General features: G+C 41.7%; 1 protein-coding gene across 1 annotated transcript; it reads right to left on the bottom strand.

Moving 5' to 3' along the window:
* Positions 1-7,409: 7,409 nt before the first annotated feature.
* Positions 7,410-23,307, bottom strand: ccdc73 (coiled-coil domain containing 73). Its single transcript, XM_028958823.1, has 17 exons — positions 23,221-23,307; positions 22,780-22,866; positions 21,330-21,401; positions 21,150-21,221; positions 21,048-21,083; positions 20,878-20,952; positions 17,469-17,507; positions 16,393-16,528; positions 14,520-14,599; positions 14,321-14,449; positions 13,913-13,972; positions 13,663-13,767; positions 12,840-12,950; positions 10,334-10,484; positions 8,924-10,150; positions 8,629-8,756; positions 7,410-7,748 (listed from the first exon to the last, which is right to left on the bottom strand). The coding sequence occupies exons 1-17, from the start codon at positions 23,305-23,307 to the stop codon at positions 7,494-7,496; spliced, it is 2,850 nt and encodes a 949-aa protein (XP_028814656.1). The 3' UTR covers positions 7,410-7,493.
* Positions 23,308-23,958: the final 651 nt, after the last annotated feature.

Raw genomic sequence — 23,958 nt, forward strand, 5'->3', positions numbered from 1 at the left:
CTTATGATGCCAGTTTGCTTCAACATACATTTCCAGGGGTCAACTGCCCAAATTAAAACCCGTGTACAGCAGATTCATGTTGCATGCAGCCGGGAAAGGGGCGTGGTTTCAGCGTCATCAGCGGACACGCCCCTAGCCTTTCAGACCAGAGAAGATGGGCCGTTATTTCTTCATGCTGTGATAAACTCTGAACACAATTCCACTGCTTTACATGGTCTTCTGAAAGGGCTATAAAAGCATAACTCAGCAGGGTTGCTACTGAATGTCTGCATGTGAAGCCATGGATTCATGTTGGAATGGTGCCAGTCCAGAAGTGACGTCGGATCATTCTGTGCTGATGGACAAAGCCTTTAAATGTCTCGCATAAACCACGTCCAGCCACTTGTCGTCACATCGCGCTCATCCTGTTACAATTAGCCGAGATACGTCTCAATTTGTCGGCTGGTCCAGGCCTCGGACCGGGCTGGGCTGGGACGCGGCTACGCAGCACTCGTTAAATTGATGAGCTGAGATCTTCCCCTTTACTTCACCATCTGGAATTCTAGTCTGGGCTATGCTGAAAGCCGCTGACCTGGGATTCAACTTTTAACTTGGGGAGAGGAGCATGAGGGGAAGAAAAAAGCCTGTCATGTTGAGAGAAGTCACTGTGTCAAAGTACTTTATCTTGCGTTCAGCAGAAGAGGCTGAAGGACGTTTGCGCTGGGAATTCAATGGCAGCAGTTCAAGACCTCTACCTTCAGACTTACGGGACTTACCTGCAGTAGATGCATCCGACTTGTGGAAAAACTGCCCTTTCGATGTTGACCTTTTAGCACATTAGCTGCCCACCAAAGGTCCTTCTGGGTCTGTTTGACTTTCTCCAGCATTTTTATTCCGTACAAAACGGCCCACTGGCTTTCTGTCTGTCTGTAGCTTTCCCTTTGAAGTGAAGGTTTACTTTCTTTTTTTTTTTTGTATCCCAGAGGAACTGAAAGGCATTCTGTGGATGAAAAAAGAGCAGAGAAAATAATAGCTCCCACGGACATTTTTCATCAGACAAAAAACAAATGATCTTAAAATAAAACCTAACTGACTTCTGCCCAAGTGCCCCCTACCCTTAGGGGGGAAAAGGAGGTTTATGTGACCCATTTGTATTTTCAAGTAACTAGCAGTAGTGCATTATAAAAGGTGCGGCTTAATAAAGAAAAAGTCTTCCAGCCTGCTGTGTGTGTGTGTGTGTGTATACTATATATATATATATATATATATATAAATTTTTTATGGTATACACATTTCATAATTTCATACAATAACCCAGTGTTCCCCTTCATGATTTCACATCCGACACACTGCGAGCTATCTCCGCACACTTCAAAGCCCACGGCGTGGTCAGATAAAGAGGCCGGACAGTCGAGGGGAGAAATGAGGCCGGCTTTTGTTTGGGCCTTGGAGCCTCGTTCCGTTCACTCCCCGCCGACCGCTATCTGCTGATAGAGTCGCACGTTCCCATCAGCACAGCGGCATGCCAGGCCGCCACCTCACCAGCCAGGTGGCGGGACCAGCACGAATGCTGGGAGAATCGCACTGAAATAGACGGCAGTGGCCTTCAACTGGTTACACCCGTAATAAATTGCCGCACTCGGTGGCATATGAAGATTTTAAAAAATGAAAAATGCAATAAGTGAGTTGTAGATAAGTGGAAAAAAAGTGTTTTTTTTTTCAGCAGATTCGGGCACCCGTCCAGCATTACCTAAACACTGAGACTTCTGGAAATACCCGGCTATCAGCAGGAGTGGTACCGCAAGCTGCAAGCCCATTAATTCATGTTCAGCCAGGCAACCTTGAATTCGGGTGAGAAATGAAGACAAGATTATATATATACACACACACACACACACACACACACACACACTCCTAAACCGATGTAATCCAGTAAAAATCATCCAGTTATATATATAAATGGATTTTTTATTTACTGGATTAGATCTGCGTAGGATTCCATATGTCCACAACTGTGCATATTAAAAAATAGGTTCTGAATCTTAAAAACAAATCATTAGAAATAAAGATCAACTTCAACTTAATCTTTTTTTTCAGTCTCCATTTCAGTTTTTCAATTGTCAGGGGACAAAAATGAACTCAAGAAAATGGCCGGGTTCCAATCCAAAAAAAGGAAAGTTCTGTTTGGTCAGGACATTTGCTGAAAGATAGCATCTCCACATTTGAAAAGCAGCGCATCAGTTTAGCGAGGAATCGAATGCCGGGCCTACAAATCATGGCGATGCGCTTATCTTCTGCCAAACGCGGAACACTGAGCAACATATCTGCCTCGTTTTGGCCAAGGGATCAAAAATCTGGTAATAATAAATGTGGAGAATGTATTGCTTTGATATACGTCAGAATGTTACAGTGTTCGAAGATAAAATATCACCACCAAGGACAAGGGTTCAGTGTAGTGAATAAAAAAGGCTAAAGAGTTATCACTGTAAAAAAAAAAAAGTAGGACTCGCTCACTGAAGAGGCAAGTCTTCAGATAAGAAGAAGTGAAGCTGTGAACAGAACCCAGCTTTGTGGAACATTTCTGTATTTCTCACCACATGCCTGTGAAGAGCTTCATCCTGACTATTCAGCGCTGAAAGAGGAATGGCTCCAGCAGACCTAACTTGGCAATTGTTGCCAGGTCATTTGGCAAGGAAACTAACAAGTACACAATGACACGAGGAGAGATGTCTCCTGCGTGTGGGTTCACCTGATGGTCACTGCCGTGTATGTTGTCTGAGAGAAGTCCCTGTCAGGTATTTAACTAGCAATGGTCTTAACTGGTGTCCTTCTCACTTTGCTCTTCCCCTTTTTAAAAAAGGTGACGCGTTAGTCAGTGAAAGTTCACTAGATAAACACCACTTGGTGACAACAGGGTGATCCATCATTGTGCACTGCCATTATATTGCATTACAGACAGATTAGGTCAAAGTAAATCATCAGAATTCCTGCTGTGCCTTGGCCCTTGCTCTTTAGATCAAGATGAAAAGGACGGAGCATTCCTCAGCAGATAATTAATGATGCAATGTACAATCAGTCTGTCACTATTAAACTCAGCAATTATAATGTTCACAAAGATATGGAACAAACTGATTTATTTACAATTCATACAATTAATAAAAATGAAATGGGGACAGACATCTTTTTATTACATTTGTCCAAATTGAGCAAATGACACAATGAATGACATGTTGCTGTTAAGAAGAGAAGACAATTCTTTTATCCGTTTATTTCTGTTCCGGATGCTTTTACAAAGTAGTGCTATTTATTACCAAACAGGGAAATTTACATATATTACAGCCCACAAAATACTTTCATTTCATAAATAGTTTGCTCATCAAACTGTAATCAGCAAACAAAGAGCATTTCTTTCAATATCTCAAAAAGCCGAGAAAAAAATGGTAAAAACTATTAAAAACATGTTTTCTTATTCTCAAGACTTGATTTGTGTGATTACAAGTGATAAACAGAACGAATGAGGAGGCAATCTGCTTTTTATCATGATGGAGGGATGGAAAAATGCACACAGTGGCACCAGCAAGGCAGGAACTGGACTGATTTCAATCTCAGCCCTTCTGACCTCATTTCTCTGCAAATCTGGCTGGTCAGTAAAGGTTGAGCTTCGTCATTAATCTCAAAAAAATAATAATAATCCTTGTTTTCATCAAATTATTTTTAAACCAATTTCCTCCCAAACATTCTTCAACGCCGAGGGCATCACACTGCGGCTATCAGGTGGTCACCAAACCTTTTCCCCAAAAGATCTCAATGAGTGCAGAGATCAGGAAGGATTTACTTGACAACTTTTTCTATAGAACTTAAAGCTGAGCTGTTTAGCTGGTGTCCTCCCTTCACAGAAGAACAAGGGCCCAGGGTCAGAGCGAGAGTGCTTGAGGAGAAACAGCCTGATGGAAGGCACCTGCTCCCAGACTTGGATTCTCATCATTAAGCCTCTCTATCATGGCCTACGCTTTGATAGACGACCCCGTCGCTGAAGCCTCGCAGCCAGCAGCATACCAGTGGCTTACTCAGACGTGGCTTTCTCTGATGGGAGCCTCCAGGAGTGGGAACCAGGGAACCACCGAAAACTGAGCCGGGTCCTGGAAATTAACTAATAATATATGTCGCTAAGGTGACTAGGTGAGCGGGTCTAACATCAGTCTGAGAAGTCCAGATCCAGATCTACAGCAGTCTCTAATCAACAATAAAATCAAGCTCATGACTGGTAGACGGGGTTTTGACCATGTTTTATCACTAAAACTGGAGAACTTCAGGTTTTATACTGCACTGCGTATGTAAGACAACCTGCTGTAAATCTCCATCAACTCTCACAGAGTTGGCAGAGGGAGGGATTCCTCTCCATGGGTGAAACACAAGAACTATCTGTCCAAAGTGCTGACACATCTACTATAGAGAGAAACCTCTGCTCAGCATAGGAACTCTTTCAGGACGTATGAAAACCCGAACTTAAAAACTGCGTGTGAAATGCTGTCATCACATCCAGTTTGATTCTTTGCATGGAACCAGATTTGCTTTGTTTCGAATGTTAAAAGGAATGTCGGGAAAGTAAAGACCCATAAATGAGTATATGTATCAAGTCCAATTCCAAACATTTTGGACACTTTTTTTTGTTTTTTTTTTTAAATCAGAAGACTCCTCACCAAGATGCTCTTGTTAAACCCAGTCATGTTTCTGACCTGTTGGCAAATTCTTTATAGAACCGCACTGTTATTACAGGAATAGATTTAAAAAATCCACTCTCTTCAATGTTCTCACACAATCAATTATTGCATGAAACTTTTATAGTTTTAAGGGTATTTCTTTTATCCTCATGCCAACTTTAAATCAATTTCCAAATTCAAGAGCAGTGACACAAACTTCGTAACCAAACACATTTGTTGCTTAAAGGTACTTGGCACGCTTGTGATTTAATATTAGTGAGTGGAGGCCGGGTCCAGACTGGGGGTTTTACAAGGTCCCTGGAGCAAGGAAGCCCTCTCCATCATCTGTCCCACTGCGCGAGGCTTGTGGCCTGATGCCTCAGCGCATGGGTTAAGATGGGGCTCAGACCCGGACCCCCATCCCCCCGGCAGCTGCAGTCTTTACGTGAAGAGCGCGCATTCCTCTTTCTGCTCCAGATATATGTACGTGGAGGACATACCTAGTGTCCGTGGGAGGAACATGTACCACTCAGCCTTCCTAAAATTAAAACCGTGTGCAGCAGCCATGGTGGTCCTCCAGAAGAATGGTGCTCAGTTGAGCCAGGGCTATCCACCAAACTTTAGCCTCGCCTTTCACAACAACTTTACTCATTTCTCATTTCCGCATCTTGTGAAAATGGTCCCAACTCCAGCAACTGGCTTATTTAAAGGTTTATAAATGATGTGAACAGTGAACTTTACACCCTGGTGACCTTTGACAGCAGCGGGCAGGCAGGGATTATCTTTTCCGTTCCCTGTACGGAGCAAGATGAGAAGGCTGAGCTGCGGTGATTCACTGTCGAGCAGACAAGGAGTCGTTTCTCTCCAGCTTCAAAACTGCTCCACCTCACAAGGTCTTTTACTGGAGGAATGAGACCTTCCATACTGCTGCTATTACATATTATTCATCCGCTTCCCTATTGTTCTTTTCAACAATGTGTGATTGGTGAAAGGGTTGCACTGAGACGTGGCCTTCCAATACCTCCAGGTGTGTGTGTGTGTGTGTGTGTGTGTGTGGGGGGCACCCCGCCCTGCACCCAGTGTCCCAGGATGGGCTCTGGCAACTGCAAGGACCAATCAGTTATAAATAGTAAAAGTAAGAAGAGGGCTTAGATCTCCAGGAAACAATTATTCTAATTGAGATCATGGTTCATTCAAATCAAGACCATTTTACGGTCTAATATTTTCCATTATATTTATTCTATGTATTTACAGGAGATATTAGGGAGGTCACATTTCAACATTTTCATGTGAATGGAAGTCCTTCTGGACAGGAGCGATGCTTAAACAAACGAAGGGGCATTAACAAGAACTGGACAGCAGAGCACAGCTTCTAAATTAGCTGTAGAGATTTTTCCCTTTTCCAGCTTCAGAGAATAAGGAAGTATAAAGGTAAAAAGGTCTGGTGTGAAACGGGAGCAGGTTCCCATTCCCTCCCCCGTGCGCTCGCTCTTGTTTGCCGCGTGTTATTCTAGAGTTAAATGAATGCACGGCGCCCAGCGGAGCACACACGGACCCGGCTAATTTGCTTGGGTACTCAGGACACGATGATGGAATGTGAATGTCAGCAGGCTTTTTATTTATGCACTATATAAAAGCGGCTGGTAATTAACACCCGGGACCCTCCCGCGCCCACGTGTAATTGACTGTTTCAAAGGACTGTCAGTTCATAATCCTTTGTGTGTATTAAAATTACCTTCCCCATATTGCGCACTCCCCTTAAGGACAGGGGTCAGCTGTGCTGCCAGAGACAGTCACATGCATAAGATTTCTTTACGATGACATTAACATTTTGACATTCATAAATGAGTAAGTGTATTAAGATGGACCTCAGGAAGACCTTGTGGAAAGGTGCGCCTCGATTTTTTGCTTTGTGGTTTTTCAATTTTCTTCCAGCGCACATTTTCTTGTCCAATTTCTTGGTTTGTATAAAATAATGAGTAAAAATTAATTGGGCAAAATAAGAAAAGTAATGACCTGATATAATTGCTCGCCAGAAGTGTGAGAGGCTATAAAATGGTTTTCATAAATCATTTGCTCAGTGGCTGTTTATTAAATGTGGTGAAAATTGCACATCGATCAACTGTGCACAAAGTTGAGCGCTTTAAGTCACAGCAAATGCCCATTGGCTCAACATAAAACACTTGCTTGTTAGTCCTGACCGGTGGCACCCTGCTGAGGTGCATAACCCTAACATGTGTCCACATTGTCTATTCAGTCAGGACATAAACTTAATGAGAAGCTCATTTACATTTGTTCATTTGGATTCATGTGCACTAATTGATTTCTTGTATCTGTGTGTAGCAATTAAGCCAAGTTATAGTTGCCCACAGAGAATGCTGCTAATGCACGCCAGTAGTGCTGCACCAATTAAATGTCCTGATTGCAATCGGTGTTAATTACCATTCACAGCTGTGGCCTTGCAGGGTCCCTGTTTCAGCGTTCAAGCGCTCATGTCACCAAAGCATATCTGGCAAACTTCCATTGCAATGCAATGTTGAAATAATTACCCATGCTTTATTGTATGAAGACGTACATATTTCTTCATGGAGATCTGCCAAATAATCATTCACTAAGAAGTACTCTAACTGTGTAAATAACATACACACAACATTTTAATGAACGCATAAAAAGGTTCTTTTAAATAAAAACATTTTACAACAATCAATATAAAGTGTTGGATTATGCAATTACTGTTCTTACAACTTCTTTATCTCTACATTTTTGCCTCAGTTTTTCTTGTAACTTATTTCAGAATGACTCTGAAGCAAGACTTTAAGGAGTTAATTTTTCAATCGTTTTGCCTTTCTTTGGAATGCTCAGCCCCTCTGCATTTAGAAATTGCTCAATCTTTGCTATCTGGGATTGGATGGTGGAGTCCCGGGGCTCTGCGTGGCTTTGAGAATCAGCAGCAGCCCTTCCGGCGCTGCAGGGACCGCGAGGGGAGTGGGATCTGGGGGGAGGACCCACATGGGAACGGGCTGGAGCAGCTGTGACTGAAGAGCTAAGGGAAACCGGAACACTGCCCTCCTACCAGAACAAAAAGGCTTTCAATTAAACACAACAGCACGGGGCTGACATGAGTGTAGATGGATCATTTGTCAGATTCTGCCGGTCTTGCCATCAAGACCCCAAAACAAGGGGCTACTTTTACTTATTAAAAAAAGAGCATTAAATGTGGCTGCAATAAGGTCAAGAAAGGATCACTATAATGTTAGTGACAGTCAAATATATGATGAGAGAGTTTGAGAGCTGGTAGTAGAACATTCAAATGTTCAGAATGTCTTGTCACAGAGGTAATAAATTCACTACGGCGAAGGCCCGGACTCACTGTTTCCCTTTATTTAACGGCGTGCCAGAAATATTCTCAGATGTAATTTATGGCACATACCACATCCTGCAAGATCATTTTATATAGATCTATTATTATGGCCCCTGCGATAGGAAGCGTGGATAATACACAAACTACATATCCCATAATGCAGTGCTTCAGAGTGAACTCAGTGGGTAGGGTGCTCAGTTTGTCAGAAAAAAGTACACACTGCATTATGGGATGTGAAGTTTGTGCGTTATCAGCGCGTATATCACAGGGCCATAATAATAGATCTACATATAAAGTGATCTTGAGAAATCTGGCCTGCGGGTTGCAAGTTTGACACATGTGCTTTAGAGGAATAGATGAATAAACCGGAGCAACTCTTTTGCACATTAATTCCTGTCCTATATTGGCTTCTATTTCCATCTTCAAGTTGCACAGCATCCACGTGACGAATGCATGGCAACTGTTTGCAGCTGTTTTCCATCAGTCCTTTATTGAGAATAATGTGGTTGCTTCACCCTGCTGACGGAATTTGAAGTTGTTCTGAAACTTTGCCTCAGCGGTGTCTTTTGCTTGTTAGGAAATACTCACTTTATCCAATGAGACTTCAGCCAACGTCTGCTTGATTGCATTCCTGTCCTGCTGCTGGTCCTTAATGCAGCTAAGATGCACGCTGGAGCTATGGGTCATATCAGCCGTGCTCATAATTGCTGCAGGATCTAAATAACCAACAGGAAATGTTCAATCATGAAGGCTTTCAAAGACAACAGAACAAATAACATCAATTTCATGAACAATTCATTTGGAACATGAACATCTTTCATTATTCATGCCTTATGTAATAATGGGGCATCTCTTTTGTCCCATTTTTCCAGATGATACATACAGATCTCAGGATATCCAGCCGCCACTGCACATTTTCTGTTCTCCTTTCTGCACGTTGAGGTTCTTTTGTCTTTTGTGAAGCCACAAAGCTCAAAACATGATCTGTGCCTTGTGAGTGAGTGATGAAGTGGAGTGATGAAGTGGGCTCCCTCACAGATGGGCTTCTTGTCATCTTCTGCTCGGGCTTCTTGTCTTGAATGGCAGGTTTCATGTTTTGTGTCCGTTGCGATAACTTGGGACAGAAATTTGGCTGGAGAACTGTCAACATCTAAGGCCTCAGCATGGTCCTGCTGAATTATAAGCATGTTCTCCTCTGTAATACTTGGCTTGAGAACCGTACCCTGATCATCAGATGAATCATACTCTAGCGTAGCGGTTGAGGAATTGAGGGGTTCAGGAGAATTGATCTGTTGATCAGTTTGGCTGTTGACGCTTACATCGTGGCTGTAGTTATTTGATAAGACTTCACATGAAGCAACTGAATCCACTGAAGCCATCTCTTCCATCGCATTAGTGCACACTGTTCTCACCTGCACCTTTTCTGAACCCACCAGTTCTCCAGATGTCATACCGGTGTAGATGTTTCTGGGATGTGGGAGGTTGGTATCGCGCTGCCAATCTGGGTGTAAAGCTTGCTGGAGCCTATCCAAACACTCTGAATTCTGTGTGGGAGCTGGAACATCCTCAAAACCGTTCTTGTCAATTTGCATACCTTCACTACCATTGTGTGTAACAATGTAACTTCCCTGCTGTGTATGAATTATTCCATGTGCCTGATGCTCTCTAGACCTGTCTTTTGGAACGTCTGGGGGTTTTATGGACGTCTGATGTTGTTCTGCTTCAAGGACACACGTGGTTTGGTCCATGGCAGGGTCATGGCCTAATCGGTGAACAGAGCTGGTCCCTGACCATGATATCCCCTCAATGCTGTCAACTCTGTAGTTCTGGGGAGCTCTGGACAGGCTCTCCACACTAAATGAGCTGAGAACTAGATCACTGCTCTGTTCGGCAATGGAGCACGACAGACCACTTGTCATTGGAGCAGGACGTAGATGTGGGATGAGATTATAGTCAGACTGGGGCATGGCATCAGGAATCGAACGTCCTGATGGTTCCATGGAGGAACACAACTCTCTGATTCTAAGTGGCCTGCATGCATTGGTGAACTGTGCAGATAGACACTCATCCATCAGCAGATCTTGTTCTTCAGCTGGGAAGCTACAATTATCTGTGGTCATAAAGGGAACATCCAAGAGTTAAAAAAAGCACAATTATGCAGATACAGAATTAACCAACTACATTCCCAGTCCAAAAATACAGCCCATAGTTGTGCCATTACCAAGTTTTCATTTACTTTTTTTTAAAGCATGTATGCAGAAAGATAAATTATGATGAGCACAAAGTGTTTTACCGAACGCTGGTTCTGTATCTTTACGGTCCTCCACTGGACTGACCAGACTCGTCTCCTCCTCTAAAGATACAGTTTTGCCCCACATCTCTAAGGTATCAGTGCCAAGATCGGTTACTGAGATTCCATCTGCAGGCTGCTCCATCTGACTACCCTGTAGCACCAACAAAATAATTAATGTAGTTTGAATAAATATAAATAAACAAATGACAAGCAATATATTAACAAAAGCATAAAAAATGCATATTGATGCACATATAGGGTGATGTTAAATACAGAGGACACGTTTCACTGTGACACCGTGTGCTGTGCTGCTGTGTATCACTTTCGCATTTAGGTCATATCTGCAGGTACAGGGGGGTGGATATACAGTGGCTTTGAATGTGGGATTGTTTCTTTTATATTTAGCTCCAAAAAGACCTGCCAAAATATTTTATCAGCCAAACAAATTTTAACATTAAAATGCAGAATAACAAAATAGAAAGAAATGAAGAAATTTGTACTTTAAAACACAAATTCCAGGAACTAAAGTTCCACCAGAAAGTACTTTAACCTTTTCCTCATTGAGTGGAAAAAATATATTTAAGTATAATTGTTCCTCATAATGTACACACAGTGCCCCATAAAGACAAGGCAAAAACAACTTTATAGAAAGACTGCAAATTGTTTAAATGTTTAAAAGCGGTGTTTCACAAGCGCTCATGGCTTAATATTTGGATGCAATCACAAAACATGGGCAGTTCCAGTAAACAGACATTTTAAGGTCTGTCCAAAGACATTTGATCATATTTGAAGCCACTTAAGCACATTGACAGACTGCTCCTGAAGACAAATCCGTAGTTATCTTGGCCGTGAACCTCAAGTCACGGTCATGTTGGAACAATTAGGTTAGCCAGGTGATGAGCAGTGGCAGTTTTCCTCTAGACATGATGTTCTGAGATCAGGTTAAAAAGTTCAGACCATGGTGGTTTCCTTCTTGCAGTCTGAGAAACACTTAATAGACCACCTTTTACTGAGGAATGGCCACTCTACCACAAAGGCCTGATTGGTGGAATGGATTAGCTATGGTTCTCCCATCTCCAAAAGGAAACACTGGAGCTCCACCTTAGTGACCATTTGGTTCTTGGTCACCTCTCTGATCAAGGTTACTCAGATTACTCAGTTTAGTTGGGTGAACAGATGTAGGGAGGGTCCTGGTGGTTCCAAGTGCTTTAGCTGTGTTCCAAGTATGTAGCTGTGCCTTGTCTACAAAACAATTCCTTGGACTTTGTTGTTCAGTTTCTGCTCTGACATGAAGTCAACTGTGGTACCACATATAGCATGTACCTTTCTAGATCACGTCCGATCAACTGAATTTACCACTGGTGGACTCCAATTAAGCAAGGATGATCAGTGAAAATCGGATGCACTTCAGCTCATTTTAGAGTGTAATTGTACATACAGTAATACGGATCAGTGTGTAGATTTGAAGTGATTGTGAAACACTGCAACACAGCACACGGTATCCTCTGTATTTAACCATCAGTGAGCAGTGGGCAGCCATGACAGGCACCCGGTGGGGAGTGTGTGGGGATGGTATCTTAATAAAGGGGACCTCAGTGGCACCTTGACAGTTCAGGATTTGAATCCACAACCTTCCAATTAAGAGTCCGCTTCTATACTTAGGCCACAACTGCCCTTAATTAATCATTAAATTAGTTCAGATATAAAGCATAAGTAAAGGTAAACTGCTAGTTCTGTATCTTATTCTGTATATTTTATTTTACTCTTAACAGCCATGGAAAAGGGTAAAAATTAATGTAATCTTTCCCAGAAATGTCTATTTTGTAACCTCTGAGTCCTGTGCACACTTCTCTTGGAGCTGCTCATAAGCCTCCTTCATGGATCTCCGCTCATCCTCACTTACGTTTATTCCATCCTCCAGCTCCTGCTTGTGCATAATAACAAAGGCAAAAGCCAAAAAGAATAAAAAACTAGATGTAGTTATGCTGTCTATATGTAGCGTCATAATGGGGGTGTTTATATTCTCTGTGAAGCGGTATGCCGTTTTCAGGTAACTTATCAGTTTCAGCAATACACTTGGATAAGTGATACGATTGATAGATAAGATTGGCCACCTCTTCCAGTATGTTTGGGTGGTGGACTGCTCTCTAACCAGCTAGACCTTTTCCTCTAATACAAAGTAGGTGTTTCTTATAAAGAACTAATCAATTCACAAGCACACTTGACGTGAGGTTAACAACTTTAACATTTAAAAAATATTTTAATTGAGATTTGGTAAATGAGGATTGTTTTAACGTTCCATTCATCATCAAGGTGGTAGTAGCCTAGTGAGCAAGACACTCGCCCCACTCACCCTCAAGCCCCACTTACTACCATTGTAACCCCAAGTGTCCCCTGGGGGACTGTCCCTGTAAATGATTGTAAGTTGCTCTGGATAAAGGCGTCTGATAAATGCCATGAATGTAAACATCACTGTTTTTTTTCCCAGAATGCTTCCGTAAAGTACCTCTTTTTCCCATTTCATTTGGCCTTTCTTGAATTCCTCCATCAGATTACCAAATCTTGCTTCTTTCCCTTTGCTCTCCTCTTGGATCATTTCATGTTCTCTTTTAAGGGCCTGCAATAAAATTAATCACCCGGGAAAATTTTAATACAATAATCAATTTTTATGTGTTTATTTAACATGGATTGAGTGGCTCTATTCAGACAGTGCTACCATACAAATCAGTTGGCTTGTGTCATGTTAATAATGGTTTTAATTAATGAATAAATACGTGGACTAAACGAAGCCTGAGAGGCCAGTCAGGGGGTGTAAAAGAGAAAGAGGCAGTAAATGGAGACTAAACACATTTACTATAATTCAGTTGCACTTCCAGCTTCCTAAATCTGCAAAATGTGCCACACAAGACATTCAATCACCATTATGAGCTGTGAAACCACTCATCATTTATTTCTGTCCTTCTATAAATTCAAGCCAACTTTATCACACCCCAAACTCCACCCATGCAACATGATGTTTTGTATTACAGTAAGAAAGCTTATAGATTAACACAATAAGCACAGCTGTATTTTCTACACTTCCTGTTTGGGTCTGACTTATGATACAGACACAAATTAAGGTGTCATAAAGGTGGAGATGGTCAGTGAATCCCTGGTGCCCCTGGCCCAACAATTGTACCACATCCTAGTCTAGCTCCTAATTAGTGTTCCCATGTGTTTCCAACTAACCCCATTTATATAAGACAATACTGAATCTTAATTAACAGTAATTCATTTATGCCAAAATGTGTGGTTAATTTTGACAGACACAGCATTCTGAGACCACTGACCTGGTACTCCTCTGCCAGAGAATGGAGCTGTGCTCGGGCTACACTGGCAGCCCGAGTCTGTACGTGCAGCAGCTGCTGGGCACACTGGAGGGAAGACATCAGCTCCTGAACATTGCATAATACACACAGACACACAGTTGTACTCCAATGATCACACACATCCTCCAGCTCCACCAGAAGCTCAGAAGCCAGGATAAATTCACCTGGGCAGTTTGAACAAAACAGAACGGGTTTGTGAAATGGGGCTCGCCTGTTTTTCTGCTTGTGCGTCATCAATACGGCGCTGAAGTATACTGCTCACTTCAACCTCCTGAGACAAACGATAATCAGTCATTCACTAACAGACACAGTCAGAGATCAATAAATAACTTGGATCGATGTGATTATTTTACTTCTGTAAAATACTTTGCTGTACCAGAAACATTTACCAAAAGCAATTCAGAGCGTCAAATAGATATTGAAGAGCCTGCTTGTTGGAACAACTAATCAAGAAACGTTGTTCCGGAGTGACAACCTTTTTTTTCCTATTCCAGATATCCTGGACACAACATTCTTCATTGTTCCAGGCAGTGGCATGTATGAAAACCCTGGTGTCATAATGGATGCATATAGCATGCAGGCAATCCCCTTATTACACCAAAACAAGGCAAGTGTGTACCGCATGCAGTTTGAGACGAAGTTGCTCTATCTGCTGTTCTCTTTCTTGCAGGGGGATGCTCTTCTGTCCTGACTGGCTGACGGATGAGACTTGGGCAGAGATAAGTTCTCTGTTCAGTCTCTCCACATCCTAAGTGAGAGCACACAGTAATTCACCAAGTTTTAATGTTTAAAAACCGATGTTACATGATGTCACGCACCTGTGTTAAGGCCTGTTTTTCTAATGTCTGATTTTTATTCACAATGGTGAGTCTCTTGTTGAGTTGAATGGCCTCTGTGACTAGAAACGAGCAGAGAAAAATCCAGTCATATTTAAAAGTGCAAACATTTGACATTTTAAAAATATGGGATTATTTAAAAAATGAATAATTTCAAGCAGTGTATATCAATCCTGTTCTTAATCATGCCAGGACTGATGGTAACCTGCTCCATTCATTTTTAGATCATAAAAAAAAAACAAAAAAAAAAAAACACTTAACTGAGCTGCGTCTTCAGAATAAACTGAATTTCTGAGTGATTATCTATATATTACAGAATATACATTGGCTACAGAAAATACTTTTTCCTCATTTTGTTATGTTACAGCTATATTACACCCACAGCAAGCTGCTGCGAATTTTAGATGACCCCGTTTTGCTGCTCTGTTTCCCTGGTCGCGACCTTCTCCACTTTCAGTGACCCTGCTGGATTCGGACGGGCGGATTTACTTTGTTTACTCTGCTGCACGCCCCCTCAGCCGCACTGATTCACGGTACAAACTCTTTCTGAACTCACTCTCCCTGCGTACACTAGAGCGGCGCAGTCCACCCACGCTGGGATCTGGAAGCACGAGTAAGTAGGGTATTGGTGAGAGATGTGACCAAGGACCAAACGCTCATTAAGGTGAACTGGCAGCAAACCCTTGTGGAGCGGAGTTTGCCGAAAAGCACTTTTTGGATTCTCAGACTAAGAGAGTGGTCTGGTGTGATGAAACCAAAATAGAACTTTCTGGCCTGAGCTCAACATCAGGCGCTAACACGATCCCTCCTGAGAAGAAGGGTAGTGGCAGCATAACTGGATACAGCAGGAACTGGACTACAAAAAAACAGGCAAAATAAGAATGTATTGGCTTCAGGAGCAGTCATTAATGTCCTTGAAATGGCCCAGCTAGAGCCTGGACATCTCTGCAAAGACCTACAATTGGCTGTCTAGCAAGACTGCCCATCCAACCTGATTGAGCCTGAGAGGATCTGCAGGAACGGGGGAAAAAAAATCACCAAAATCAGGTGTGCCAAATTGTGGCAAAGGCAAGCAAAGGTGCTTCAACAAAATATCAAGCCATGGGTGTGAATATTTATCAAACACTAAATTAACAAGCTTTTGGCAGTGAAGAATTTGCAGATCTATCTAAGAAGTTGAAAAAAGTGAAGTGATTGTCACTTGTGATACACAGCAGCACAGCACGGTCACACAATGAAATGTGTCCTCTGCATTTAAACCCATCACTCTTAGTGAGCAGTGGGCAGCCATGACAGGGAGCAGTGTGTGGGGATGGTGCTTTGCTCAGTGGCACCTCGGCGGATTGGGATTCGAACCGGCAACCTTCTGATTATAGACCACTAGGCCACCACTGCCCCAGGTTGTTTTTACCTTGCTCCCTTGCAATGTGTGTAGATCTTTGAGAAACAGCTATACTTAAACCTATTTTAGAATAAGGCTGTAACTTCAAAAATGTGGAAAAAGTTCAGGGATGTGAATTTATTTTGATATTCAAGAACAAAATGGTAACGTGTAACACTTTCCAGACAAGCTTTGTAGCCAACAAGAAAGACATCCTATCTACTTTAAATTAGCAGCAGTTCCCCACACAGCCACAGCTGTATCGCTGCTTCACATAAATAGTGATACTACAGTTTGGAAGCAACCGATAAACATGTTTATAAAGCCAGCTTTAACATAAACTGTATAAAAAGCCAAGCAAAGTCACCAGCAGAATGCCAGAATGCTACCTATAATGCATGACCTGTCAGTGTTATCAGAGTTGACTGCTAAGCAACAAGCCTCAAAGGAGACCAGGTCTTTGGCTTTCCCTACCATTTTGCTCCAGTTTCACATGGGCCTGTAGCAGGGAGGCACACCGCTTTGATACGATCCCAAAACGCTTCTCCACCTCGCCCAGCTTATTCAGGTGACTGTCCTTGGCCTGGTTCTGTAGATGTAGCTTCTGTTCCTGCAACGGTAGTTATATGTTTGAATAACTTGACTGCAACACATGCACAATTGCACTGTTTCAAATCGATTTTTTTAAATGTAAAACATTAGCATTATGTTTAGGTGTTGGAACATACATGGCCTTTCTATCAAGGTTGCTACTGAGGTTATATCATTTTGTATTCTCTCATGTGCCCAGTATAGTAATATAGTGGCTATATTAAAATTACTGTACTGTCAGTGTCAGACTTGATTTATATCACCTAATGCAATACTATATTATAATATAATTTTCATGTTACTATAATAGATGTAGTGCATGTTACATGAAAGGACTGCTTGCTAGTCATCGGTATCTTGGAGAAGAGGGACTACCTCCCCATAGATTCAATTTTGGACTCCAAGACGATTCACTTTAACGATTATTTTCAGTCGTTTTGAATGATTTAAGATCGCTCCTGTCAATGTCACCCATGTAAATGTACATCTTCTCCCTCAAGCTTATTTGCTTATAATACCCCTTATTCAAGCCCGTCAGTGGACATCAGAACAGGATTTATTGTCCATAATACTGATCATTTCTGAAAATGTATGTATAACAGAAGAAAAAAGGACCCACAAAATACAATATAAAAAAAGCAAAATTTGATGATAAATCATCAATCTGTCGGTTACCTTCCCATTTCCTCCTTTTTTACCATGATTATTTGTCATCATACTTTGTATCACATTAGATCTTTGATCAGCATTTCTGATAAAAGATCCTCTAAATAAGATCACAAAGTGGTCTAATTCAAATGTGAAAAAGTGGTTTTGTTTCCACAGAACATCCAGCAAATTGAACCAACTGAAAGGTTAGACGACGTGTGGAATCTTTACTAAACAACTGAGTCCAAAAGTCACCAACTCCCCATTCGCCATTCTCTCGCTCATATATTTATACCACTAGAATATCTTACCAGTTCACTCAACTTCTTCTCCAAACTGTATTTTTCCAGCTGCACAGAAAAAAGGAAATTCATGTTTTAATGAAAATGTTTTCATAATGTTGTATGTAAACTGAGCACTAAATTCCATTATTAGCATAGCTGAAGCTAAATGGCACGATTGCCATGAAAAAAAGGTTGCAGGTTCAAATTCCCAAACCACCAAGGTGCAACCAAGGTCCCCACACACTGCTCCCAGAGAGCCTTTCATGGCTGTGTGTTGTGCTTGGTGTGTTGTACAATGACAAAAACTTTTAACCTGTAGTATTCCAAAAATACTACTTTTGATTTATTTACCATTTTCAGTGTTCTTGGGTTCGAGTCTGTCAGCATGGCACATATTAACATGGCAATATTAGGCTAATCTTCATTGTAATAGCATTCCAAATCTGTCAGATTGTGTCACACCACAGATTTTATAATGGACTTAATTCTGGGATCTAGGCGGGTCATTCCACAACCTTTATTCCAGTCCTTCTTTAGTTGATTTGTATGTCTCTGTGTCTGTATCTATCATGTAAACCTCGAGCCAGTTCCACCCAAACTCTACCAGTACGTGAACTGGATAAAGTAACACTGCTGTGTGGATGTGAGGATGAAACTGTATCCAGAAACATCACCACTCAGGAAATAAATCCAACCTCACTCACGCCATCCGACAAGCAAAGCACAAGAGTAGGGCTGCAACAGCGAATCGATAAAAAATGATAAAAAGCTATTACTAAAAGAGTCGGCAACGGATTTCATAATTGATTTGTTGTGTCGCACGACGCAGAGACATTTGATTATATATATATATATATATATATACACACACACACACACACACACATATATATATATATATATATATATATACACATACATACATATATACATACATACATACATACATACATACATATATATATATATATATAAAAATGATACAAGGTCATAACGTCCATAATTTGCCTGCATTGTAACATGTGTTTTTATGAAAAAGTGCCGCTTTGAACGGTGTTTCCAGTGGAAGCAGCAGCAAGCAGTGGTCTGTACATGTGGGATTGTTCGTACGTGTTAAAACAGACCACGCATAACGCCTGGTCCACAGCGGGGTCTGTCTCGCCCATTTCTCCTCCCACGACTACACAGCTATCTAGTCAGCCCACGTGACAACAGAATCCCAAACTGCCAAGGTGAGTCCCCACACACGCTGTGTTTCACCAGGGTTGGTGGTGTCACCGTGCGCTGTGCTGCAGTGTTTCACAATGATCATCACTTCACTTCTTACTGCTGCATCCCTGCCACATCCACACCATCTGAGCAGATGTTTTCTGCAGCAGGCAACATAACCTCAAAAAGAAGAGCCAGGAGCATGTGGACATGTTCACATTTCTGCATTGCAATGAAAAGTGTCTGAACAGAGAGTGTGTGTGTGTGTGTGTGTGTGTGTGTGTCTGCGAGTGTGTGCATCTGCAGTGTAGAGAACAAGTTCTGACATTCGAACAAACCCTGTAAAATGTATTTAATCTGGCAGCTCAGGTGGTTTATGTTAAAAGTCGACATATTTGGCAGATGTAAAGTATACATTTGTGTGTTTTTGTGTTAGTCCATTTTTATTTTATTCTTATTATAAAAGGTCAAGGAGCAACATGTTTCTGTTCTGCTTTTGAATAAATGGTTGGAAATTAATGTGTTTTTATCTGATTCTACAATTAAATCAAAGAGATAAATCAGCAGATTAATCAATTATTAAAATAATCGTTAATTGCAGCCCTACACAAAAGATTCAGAGACATTTCCACAACAACAAAAAACATGGCATTCAGGCTGGCACCAAGACACAACATGCACACCTCACAAGGAGATGATTGTGGACTTCAGGAAGACCTGCCTCACCCAACGAAGACTCCACAGTAAGATCTGGGGAGTTCACATCTCAGTTTACCTCACCTGGATAACCTGAGATGCCTGAAGCAGGCCAACCTTCCTCCTCCCATCCTCCTCGTGTTTTACAGGCACAGCATGCACCATTGAAAGTGTTCGGACCAGCTGGATCTTTTTTTGTGTGAAGTGATTGTCCAATCATCTTTAGTGATCAGTAGGCAGCCATGAAAGGTGCCTGGGGAGCAGTGTGTGTGGACTGGCAACCTTCCGGTTACGGGCCCACTTCCTTACCCGCTAGGCCACCACTGCCACCATACCATCTCTGTGTAGTTTGGCAATTGCTGATGTAACATTGATGTAAAAAAATTAATCCACAGAATCTGATTTACAGCTCTGGCTGCCTGATTTGAGTACAGTGCCACTTGTCTCATCTGGCAGACCCACATGGCATCTCAGGGGCAGCGGTGGCCTAGCAGGTAAGGAAGCGGCCCCGTAATAAGAAGGTTGCTGGTTTGAATCCTGAACCTCCAAGGTGCCACTGAGCAAAGCACCCACACACTGCTTTCACTTTCATATCCAGAGCAAGTTCTGGATCAGCTGGAGAGGTCAAGTAGCATTGAGAAGGTTTGTGGGTCTATTGGCACATTAAAAAGATGTTATTAATGCAAAGATTGTTTTTCAAATGAACTGCACTGTTTATAGGTCACATTAAAGGGGCAGTGGTGGCCTAGCGGTTAAGGAAGCGGCCCCGTAATCAGAAGGTTGCCGGTTCGAATCCCGACCCGCCAAGGTACCACTGAGGTGCCACTGAGCAAAGCACCATCCCCACACATGGCTGCCCACTGCTCACTCAGGGTGATGGGATAAATGCAGAGGACAAATTTCACTGTGTGCACCATGTGCTGTGCTGCCGTGTTTCTCAATGACAAAAACGTCACTTTCACTTTCATTTCCAGAGCAAGTTCTGGATCAGCTGGAGAGGTCAAGTAGCATTGAGAAGGTTTGTGGGTCTATTGGCACATTAATTTTTATCAATACAAAGATTGTTTTTCAAATGAACTGCACTGTTTATAGGTTGCCGGTTCGAATCCCGACCCGCCAAGGTGCCACTGAGGTGCCACTGAGCAAAGCACCATCCCCACACACTGCTCCCCGGGCGCCTGTCATGGCTGCCCACTGCTCACTCAGGTGATGGGATAAATGCAGAGGACAAATTTCACTGTGTGCACCGTGTGCTGTGCTGCTGTGTATCACATGTGACAATCACTTCACTTAAAAACTTATAGGGTGAGAAAAGTGTTGAAATAAATGTTTTTTACATTAGAACAGGGCTGTGCACATATATTTATATATATATCCACTTTTACAGATTAATAAATGCATGCAAATGACCCAATAAATCCCAATAGACACTGTTTGTATTAGCAATCACTGATTTGAATAGTGAATATGATACGACTATACTTATCTGAGGCTTGTTGAGGCATGAATAAAAAAAAAAAAACAACCTTACCCGTAACAGTTTCAGCTCTTCCTTTAAACTGTTAACACCCTTGTTATTCAGTTCAGCTGCCAGTTGGTATTTCCCCTTTAAATTCGACAGGACATTTAAAAACATCTTAGAGTATTGCATCATTTCCCCCTGCCAATGTACACTGAAATCAAATGATGCAAATTAACTACCTTTTCTTCTTCAATCTCTTTAATTCTCGCCTGAAACTAATTTTGAAACAGAATTAATTATTTTGTCCTGACAATTCAGTCTTCGGGCGCGGCAATGTGTACCTTGTTTTTTACAGATGCAACAGCCTCGGAATGCTGGCTTGTCATTGTTTCAATCTTACTCTGAAGTGACTCCTGTCAGATTAAAATTGTATTTAATTCCTGGGAGTTGAATTATTGTAACCAATTCTAAACATTAAACTGTACAAGAAAACTGTATTTTTGACATTTACAATCCTGTACCTTGTTCCATTCCAGTTCCTGCTTCTCCAGCACCAGTTTATTGATCTGCTGCTCATGTCGCGATTCAGCATCCTGGTGGCACATTAATAAAAAAGGAGCAGAAGTTAGCAGTTGGCATTGAATTATTTCTGATTCCATCACATTTTGGGCACTATTTTGAAGTGAAGAACAGTACTTATTGCTAAGTGTGGACCTTGTTCACTAAAGTCAAGCATCTTTAGGATTTACAGAAACAACCATTCAATCTGACTTCAATCCAAATGAAATAAAATTGCAAAAAACTAGTCAACTGAACATCTTGGGTTACAGAGTCATGGGTCATGCTTTCTTTATGATGCACGCTGCCCAGGTCCAGTTTACTCTCTCGGATACACCCCCCCTACACACTGGGCCAGCAGTTAGTCCTTCAGTCCATCAATAAAACTGCACAGCAGATTGAAAGAGTAAACTGTCCAGTTAAGCAGTTCACGCTGACTCTTTGTGGATCTATTGGTATATTAAAAAGGCGTTATTAATGCAAAGCCATCCCTATCCTCCTCTAGCTCTGAAAAAGAAGGTAAAAGCCAATTGCTTTCTACATAGTGACTTTTTATTTGTTCGTGGGAGGAGGTTCTTGGGGTTTATTTATAAGAACCCATTAAAGTGTGCTACCTGCATGGCATACTCTGAAAAGTGCATTCTAGATAAAGCTGTTAACAGTTTGCTGATGGACGATAAACCGACTGAGGCTTTTGCCCAGTAAAATGAACATTAAAGTTGGTTATCCATGTAAATCACAGGGACAGAAGTTTGTCTACCAGGCTATAAAGACCAGCTAAAATCTAGGGAGGGGGAAATCAGCTCGACACTTTTGAGAAGAACAAGTCGCATAACAAAAGAATGAAAGATAAATGCCGGTCGTAAAGATTAGCCCAAAGTTTACCTCCTGTATCGCGGATATCCAAATCTCCAGATTATGATGACTATATGTTTGCATACTAGACCATGATGGATGCACAGCAGGCACACACTGCCAAGTATTTTCAACATGCACTGTGTATAATAGCCACGTGTGACACTTCTCAGCATCAACCTGCAGTTAATAAAGCAGGCTGCTGTTGTAATGGTGTGCCTGGGGAACAACAGTCATTTAACGATTTTGTGTCTCTTGAACAATATAAAAAGAACAATAAAACATGAGATGCGACGTTCTTTATTTCACCTCACAACCTTTAAACATGTCCAGTGTGGGGTTCGAAATGCTTGCTTGAGGGTGCGTTTTTACAATTTGTCAGGTCGCGCTAGTACGACCCCTTTCTGATGTAAGTACAGCTGGCCCGTGTCCGGGTGGCTACAGACTGCTGCTGGCTTCCTCCAAAAACTCATAATACTGCCTCCTACCAAATGACATTCCAGGGTGAGAATAGCAGGCAGAAACCGAGCTGTAAACTAAGACGAGAAGTTGTCCCACCCTGTGGATGTGCAGCTCCTCCACTGCTTTGAGAAGACATGTTTTCAGTTCCAGCACCCTAACTGAGAGAACACTGCAGTCTGCTGCCTGGAAAAGAACGAAAGAAGAAACAGTAATTGATCAAATGCGCAATCGAGGAAATCTGAATTCATTCACAGACCGTAGAAACAGGGACTTTTCTTACTGCATCAGTTCCCAGCTCCATATATATATATATATATAGTCTTTGCTCTACAAAGAAACAAATGAAACTGGTGTTGGATAATGATCTCAATAACATGAAATGGAGAAAAACAGACGAAAACAGAACGAAAGTTCCACCTCCAGCCGAGCAAGGTTAAACTGGTGCCATCCTCAAAGTATAATAGGGGTCAAAGCAATAACACTGAACGGGCAGATTGCCATCATTCCAGTTAAATGATATAAGATATTTAATTAGACCTGTAGGTAGTCTGCTCTGTCGGACTTTTCTAGTGGGAGGTCTTCACTCTGACTGGTCCTGTAATGGAAGAGGGCTGCTTTCCCCATTTAACCTATGCCATTATCAATCATGTGCAGGAATTAAATGATCCCGTTAGAGTTTGCTACTATCAAAAATGACCCGGGGGGCCAATGTCTTTATTTGCTTCTCCCGTGATTCACTTCAGCAGATATTAAACTATTTTATAAGCCATGAAAGGCAAAATTAAAAGGACCTCATCCATAAAAAAACAGACAATTTCGCCCCCACGGCCTGCTGCATTGCCTTCAGGAGTCAGGCCTTTAACCAGATAACTGGGAGAGATGATTCCAGTCTTCATTTAAACAAAGACTACTTATCTTCATAACTTCAAAGTATAAAATGCATCTAGGCTAACCAAAACCATGTAAAACTTTAGGCAATTCTACTCACCAAACTGTGAATGTATGAGCGTTCACTTCTCAGTTCTACTGAAGAGTTTATTTAAATGAGAATATTGAAAACGTATATTGAACACTTCAACATCACACCTCACGCATTACAGGTAAACTGTAGTTCCCCCTGTGAGCGCTGGAACTTTAACATTTATTTTCATCGCCGTATGGAAACGTGCGTCTTTACAAGTAATTACGCTCCATGCGCCACTTGCTGACGTTGCATATTAATTCACTGAATGGAAGTAATAAATTCAACATAGAACCTTTCAGAAGTGTTCCATG

The sequence above is a fragment of the Denticeps clupeoides genome, chromosome 17, assembly GCF_900700375.1.
Source record: "Denticeps clupeoides chromosome 17, fDenClu1.1, whole genome shotgun sequence".
Taxonomy (NCBI): Eukaryota; Metazoa; Chordata; class Actinopteri; order Clupeiformes; family Denticipitidae; genus Denticeps; species Denticeps clupeoides.